This window comes from Sapajus apella, unplaced genomic scaffold (genome assembly GCF_009761245.1).
Source record: "Sapajus apella isolate SASKATOON/1434 unplaced genomic scaffold, GSC_monkey_1.0 scaffold44, whole genome shotgun sequence".
Taxonomy (NCBI): Eukaryota; Metazoa; Chordata; class Mammalia; order Primates; family Cebidae; genus Sapajus; species Sapajus apella.
The window spans coordinates 1,215,370-1,222,541 of record NW_022436984.1 but is presented as its reverse complement, the minus strand read 5'-3'; the positions used below and the strand labels follow the sequence as shown (position 1 = coordinate 1,222,541).

At 47.5% G+C, this 7,172-nt stretch overlaps 1 protein-coding gene across 1 annotated transcript; it reads right to left on the bottom strand.

Annotated features, from left to right (window-relative positions):
* Positions 1 to 644: 644 nt before the first annotated feature.
* GCKR (glucokinase regulator) lies at positions 645 to 6,738 on the bottom strand. The gene is made up of 3 exons (XM_032301355.1): positions 6,552 to 6,738; positions 1,853 to 1,987; positions 645 to 1,065 (listed from the first exon to the last, which is right to left on the bottom strand). Exons 1-3 carry the CDS (start codon positions 6,609 to 6,611, stop codon positions 895 to 897), a joined length of 366 nt encoding a protein of 121 aa, XP_032157246.1. The 5' UTR covers positions 6,612 to 6,738; the 3' UTR covers positions 645 to 894.
* Between the last annotated feature and the right edge of the window lie 434 nt (positions 6,739 to 7,172).

Here is a 7,172-nt window from a genome sequence, read left to right as displayed (position 1 = left end):
CGAGAGGAATGTTCCTGAGTGTCTATTACCTGGATATTTCTCAGGCACAAAGAGGAACCAGCTCTCTACTGTCAGGGCCATATATCACAGGCCCTAAAGAGCTGGCATGAATCTCGAATGAACAAACATGCCCTTGTCAAAACATGGGGCACCTGGTGTCTAAAATGTACAGCCTGGAATTTCTAGTGTTTGTTGGGTCCCACCACCAAGGGTGTGCAGCACCCCCAGAGTTCCTTATGTTCCTCTTACAAACACAGGGCAGGAGATGTGACCCTCATTTCATGGTCTAATGCATGAATGTAGCATTCATTCTAGGGATAAGGATCTTGTCCTGTCTGATTAAGACTGCCCTTTTGCTGGGTTTCCTATGCTAGGGACACAGCTTCTTCCCTCTTGTCCTGGAATTATCTAAAAGTTCCCACCCTTCATCATTTGTCTGTGTGGGATTGGAGTGTGTGTGCATGATGCATCCTGGCTGCATGTTGCTAATGAGGAATATAGGGATGCTATATAAGGCTTGTTAGAGACAATGAAATTGAGTTGGGGGCAGAATTAAACAAACAAATCTGCTATTAAGACCAACCCATGCCATCCGTCCTGTCCCACCTCTGATCTATTCAGTTTGATTTACTGACTTTGAAAGGTTAACTTTCCAAAATAAGACATTTCATTTTATTTCTGAAATCAGAATAATTGAGTGAAAATAGAAACTACCAGGTCAAGAGCAAGAAGTCTCCCCCAAAGTGGAGAGAATCCTTCTCCCCACCCTGGGCTGCTGGTGCCCCCGGAAACGGGGCTTCTCCCTCCCACATGTGCTGCTGGCACAAGTCCCTTGGGTGGGCTGGGCTGGAGTGGGCAGGGTTGGGCCCCTTTCACCCAACCAGAAACACCAGTTCACTGAACGGCAGGCTCTAGGATCTCGAGGGGGTCCGCTGTGCGCTTCTGGCCTGGCCCAGCAAGAGCGCTCCTGACAGCCTCACAGACAGAAGGAGCTGCAGCCAGGTGTGCCTGAGCCTCAGTGATGGAGCACCGGAATAGGAGGCTGAGCAAGGCGATGGGGATCACCTGTGGGGAAAAGGCAGCGGGCACTGAAGCCTGAGGAAATGAGGTCATCAGAGAAAGAACCCCAGAGGAAGTTCATGTGCAGTGGCTCACGCCTGTAATCTCGACACTTTGGGAGGCCAAGGCAGGCAGATCAGTTGAGTTCGGGAGTTTGAGATCAGCCTGGCCAACTTGGCGGAGCCCCGTCTCTACTAAAAATACCAAAATTAGCCAGGTGTTGGTGGCTGGCACCTGCAATCCCAGCTACTTGGGAGGCTGAAGCAAGAGAATCGCTTGAACCCAGTGGACAGAGGTTGCAGTAAGCCAAGATCACATCACTGCACCCCAGCAACCTGAGTGACAGAGCAAGACTCCCTCTAAAAAAAAAGATATATATATATATATATATATATATGCACTGGAGGAGCTAAAACATTTGATATAGGAATCAGGAGTCACTAGGTTAGGTGCAAAATAGGATGTTATGAAGACTAGAAAGTGGTAAGGAGGTGAATTAAGAGCAGAGAGAAATCTTCACTTTGACCAGGAAAACTATTTGTCCTTTGAAACCCAGTCCTTCTCCCTCTTTTGCCTGACTCCCCTCCTAGGCAGAATAGAAGACCCTTTTCTCCGCCCCTGTAGTACTTTTTCACACCTCAGTGACCACTTGTCACAGTCATGTCTCCCCCATGAATGCAGAAGTCCTTGTGAGCAGGGTGCCACTGAGCTTTGTAAACCCAGCGCCAAACTTCCCGACACATTGAAAGTACTCAAAAAGTATGTGTTGAATGACCAGCAGTGGGCAGGATACCTGTTCCTTCTCATGTGCAACCCGGACATGGCAGGAGATGGGAGCAGCCCGAATATCATCTGACAGTTGCTGGGGAAAGTGGATTGCTTGGAGGAGGCTCTCGATGCATCGAGCCTTGGACTGTCCAGAGAACCGCTATGGAAGAAGTGGTAAGATCAGTGTCAGGCTAAAGGCCAGAAGAACTAAGAATGGAGTCAAGGGAGAAGAATGAACTGGGAGAGTGGGAGGCTGGGATCCTGAGGCTGCAGAGTCTATAGATGATTTGTCCATGTCGGCAATTCTAAACCCATAATTCCCAGGTGTAAAGAAAAGCTGGGTTAAAGGGCTTGGTGGTGGGCCTTGATTGGCTGTGTTAAACTGGAGAATTAATGGCAAATTGGTCAAATTTGCATCTGTGTCCCACCAATCCCATAGGCTGGTAATCTGGACTCCCTCTCTCTAGTTCCCTCCCTAACCAAATCCATCTTGCACACTAGTGTAAGACTGTTCATCTGCAAACACTGCTTCCATTCTGTCACTACCCTCCTCTCTGTCTAGCTCAGCATTGTCCTGCAGAAATATAATGCAAGGCTGGGCACGGTGGCTCACATCTGTAATCCCAGCAATTTGGGAGGCCAACACAGGAGGATCACTTGAGCCCAGGAGTTTGAGACCAGCCTAGGCAACATGGCAAGACCCCATCTCTACAAAAAATAAAATAAATTAGCTGGGCATGGTGGCACCCGCCTATTGTCCCAACTACTCAGGAAGCTGAGGTGGGAGGATTTCATGAGCTCAGGAGTTTGAGGCTGCAGTGAGCCATGATGGTGCCACTGCACTCCAGCCTGGGTAACAGAATGAGACCCTGTCTCTAAAAAAATAAAAATGAAGAAAAATATATAATGCAAACCACATATGTAAGTTTAAGTTTTTAGTAGCTGCATTAAAAAAAGAAATAGGTGGGCCGGGCGCGGTGGCTCAAGCCTGTAATCCCAGCACTTTGGGAGGCCGAGGCGGGTGGATCACGAGGTCAAGAGATCAAGACCATCCTGGTCAACATGGTGAAACCCTGTCTCTACTAAAACTACAAAAAATTAGCTGGGCATGGTGGTGCGTGCCTGTAGTCCCAGCTACTCAGGAGGCTGAGGCAGGAGAATTGCCTGAACCCAGGAGGCGGAGGTTGCGGTGAGCCAAGATCGCGCCATTGCACTCCAGCCTGGGTAACAAGAGCGAAACTCCGTCTCAAAAAAAAAAGAAATAGGTGAAATTGGCCGGGCATGGTGGCTCATCCCAGCACTTTGGGAGGCTGAGGTGGCCAGATCACAAGGTCAGGAGTTTGGGACCAGCCTGGCCAATATCATGAAACATGGTCTCTACTAAAAATACCAAAAAAAAATTCGCCAGGTGTGATGGTGCATGCCATAATCCCAACTACTTGGGAGGCTGAGGCAGGAGAATTTTTTTTTTTTTTTTTTTTTGAGACAGAGTCTCATGCTGTATTCCAGGTTGGAGTGCAGGGGTACAATCTTGGCTCACTGCAACCTCCGCCTCCCAGCTTCAAGCGATTCTCCTGCCTCAGCCTCCTGAGTAGCTGGGATTACAGGCATGCACCACCACATCTGGCTAATTTTTGTATTTTTAGTAGACACAGGGTTTCACCATGTTGGCCAGGCTGGTCTCAAACTCCTGACCTCAGGATATCCACCCACCTCAGCCTCCCAAAGTACTCGGATTAGAGGCATGAGCCACCGCACCCGGCCTGAAATCAATTTTAATAATATATTTTATTTAACTCAATATATAACCAAATGTAAACAATATGAAACATTATTAGTGAGATATTTTGCAGCATTTTTCTATATTTTTATTTTGCATTTTGAAATCCAGTGTGTATTTTACAATTATAGCACACGTCGATTTGGTTTTTTGTGGCTTTATTTTTATTTTTATTTTTTTGAAACAGAGTCTCACTCTGTCACCTAGGCTGGAATGTGGTGATGCTATTTTGGCTCTCTGCACCCTCCACCTCCCAGGTTCAAGCGATTCTCCTGCCTCAGCCTCTCCAGTAGATAGGAATATTAGCATATGCCACCATGCCCAGCTAATTTATTTTTTTATTTTTATTTTTAGTAGAGATGGGGTTTCACCATGTTGACCAGGCTGGTCTCGAACTGCTGACCTTAAGTAATCCTCTTCAGCCTCCCAGAATGTTGGGATTGCAGGCGTGAGCCACTGGGCCCAACCGACACGCCTCAATTTAGGTGCTAGATTTGCAATGCTAAAAAGTGGAACGTAGTTCTACTAAAATGTTAAAGTTACTTTTAATTTTAAAATTATACAGCTTTGGTTTTTACATAAAATTAGAAATTCAGTTCCTCAGTCACACTAGCCATATTTCAAGTGCTCAGTAGCCACATGTGGCTGGTGGCCAGTACTTCGGACAGCACATGTCTAGCTGCATGTGGCAAGTCCACATTCCTGTCTAGTTTTTTTTTTTTTTTTTTTTTTAGGAAGAGTCTTGCTCTGTTGCCCAGGATGGAGTGAAACCATGCAATCTCAGCTCGCTGCAACCTCCGCCTCCCAGGTTCAAGCAATTCTCCTGCCTCAGCCTCCCGAGTAGCTGGGATTACAGGCACATGCCACCACACCCTGCTAATTTTTGTATTTTTAGTAGAGATGGGATTTCATCATGTTGGCCAGGATGGTCTCGTTCTCTTGACCTCGTGATCCACCCACCTTAGCCTCCCAAAGTGCTGGGATTACAGGCGTGAGCCACCGCGCCCGGCCTCTTGTCTGACTTTAAGCTTCCACATCCCTCCCCTTCCTACATCTTCATAATCCCTCACTATGCTCTAAAATGACTCTCCACTCTGGTCAGACCTGTGTCCCTCACATATCATGCCCAGTCCCCCTTCTGGGACTTGGTGAATGCCCTCACAGGAATGCCCTTCTGTCCATCTATCCACGTCATAACCAACAGGCCTAGCTCAAATACCACCTCCTCCCTGAGGCCTTCTTTTTGCTGTAATGCATACCGGCCCCACCTTCTTTGTACCTCCACTGGACATCAGTAAAGACCATAATTATTTTGGGGACCTGGTGGGTGCTCATTAAATGTTTTGATTGATTCCTTTCACATAAGATTGTCAGACTTTGTGAATAAAAATACAGGACATTGGCCGGGCGCGGTGGCTCAAGCCTGTAATCCCAGCACTTTGGGAGGCCGAGGCGGGTGGATCACGAGGTCAAGAGATCGAGACCATCCTGGTCAACATGGTGAAACCCCGTCTCTACTAAAAATACAAAAAATTAGCTGGGCATGGTGGCGCGTGCCTGTAATCCCAGCTACTCAGGAGGCTGAGGCAGGAGAATTGCCTGAACCCAGGAGGCGGAGGTTGCGGTGAGCCAAGATCGCGCCATTGCACTCCAGCCTGGGTAACATGAGTGAAACTCCGTCACAAAAAAAAAAAAAAAAAAAAATACAGGACATCCAGATATATAATAAAAAAAATTCAAAAGTCTCAAATTTCATAAGGCATATTTGATGAAAAAAATTATTCCTTATTTATCTGAAATTCAAATTTAACTGGGTGTCCTGTATTTTTATTTGCTGACTCTGGCAACCCCATTTTCACGACCACCTGTTGTGCTGTCTGGTCAGCATCCACTCCTTCTGGTAACAGCACCTTGGTTTTCCTCTGGGAATCTATCGCTCCCCCATGCTCAGATAATGAGGTTGGATTGAGGCTCACCTCCCAGCCCTTCTTCCACCACCATCCTGAAGGGAAAGCACATGAACCAGACTGGGCAGAGCACCCCTTCCCCGGGAGAACAGTGATTGCTTCAGGGACATGCACGTGACCCAAGCCAGAGCCCCTGACCAGGCATTTCCAAGAACCACAGAATAGGCAAGTTCTTTGCCCACTAGTGTTGCTAAGTTAGTAGGATGTCAGGCAGGCACTACTGGTGGCCACTTTGCCACTTAATGGAGAAAACTTGGCTAAGAATGAGAGCAACACCAGGTGTGGTGACTCACACCTGTAATCCCAGCACTTTGGGAGGCCGAGGTGGGTGGATCACCTGAAGTCAGGAGTTCGAGACCAGCCTGGCCAACATGGCAAAACCCTGTCTCTGCTAAAATATATGAAAATTAGCTGGGCATGATGGTAGGTGCCTGTAATCCCAGCTACTCAGGAGGCTGAGGCAGAAGAATCACTTGAACCTCGGAGGCAGAGGTTGCACTGAGCTGAGATCACACCACTGCACTCCAGCCTGGGCAACTGAGCAAGACCCCATCTCAAAAAAAAAAAAAAAAAAAGAATGAGAGCAATACAGAGGAAAGCAGAATTAAGGGTAGAGAGTTCTGGAACACATGGATTCAACTGCCCTAAGACTGTTCAGTTATATCAGCTGTCATTTTGCTTGTTTAGCTTAAACCAGTATGAACTGGTTTTCCATCACATGTTTGTAACTGAAAGAGCCTTGCCTAATAATTACAGTTTCACAAACACACACCCATGCATGCACACACACTTCTTTCTTCCCCCTACCCCATGGTATTTCAGGACACACACACTTCTTAAGGCGAAGATGCACCTAATAGGAAGAACAGCGCACAGGAGGAAAGGCAGCCTGTATCCTTCCTCTGCAAAATGCCCCCCTCTGGCAGCCTAAGCATTGAGGCCAGGCCCCACCCAGCCCTGCCCCTTCAGATCCCTACCTGCAGCATGGCCAGTGCCCGCCAGAAGAGCTTGGAGTTGCTAATTCGGAGGTCCAACATGTGGTTTTGCAGGATCTTACCAAGAAGCACGTGAGCACCCGTACTCACTGTATTCAGCACCCATTTGGTGCTGAGCTCACGTTGGAACTTCTGAAAAGGGCAGACACACTGGGGGTCAAAAATTAGAGGATGGAAGAGCAGCAGAGCGAACAGGGCCCTGTTATCACACAGGAAACCAACTGTCCAGAACCAGGGACCAAAATGCAGACATAATTTGTTTGAACAGCCCAGGGTTTAAATGTTAGGACAGTAGATATAAACTAGGACTGTCTCAGGCAAACCTGATCGCTTCACCTATTTGTGGTTTTGATCCCTATGTAGACAGATACGGTCTCTGAGTCTTTCCACAGTAGAATTTTGATCCTGCTGAAACTTTCCTTTTTCTCCCCAGGTATCAGACAGAAGGAGTGGGATTCATTCCACTAAACCACAGGCTTCTTGAGAGGGCAGAGATGGTGTCTTATTCTGCTCCAGGGTCCCAGTCCTTTAGACCATGACTGACACATGGTGGCTGATCAATACGTTTGTTGAGGCCGGGCACAGTGGCTCATGCCTGTAATC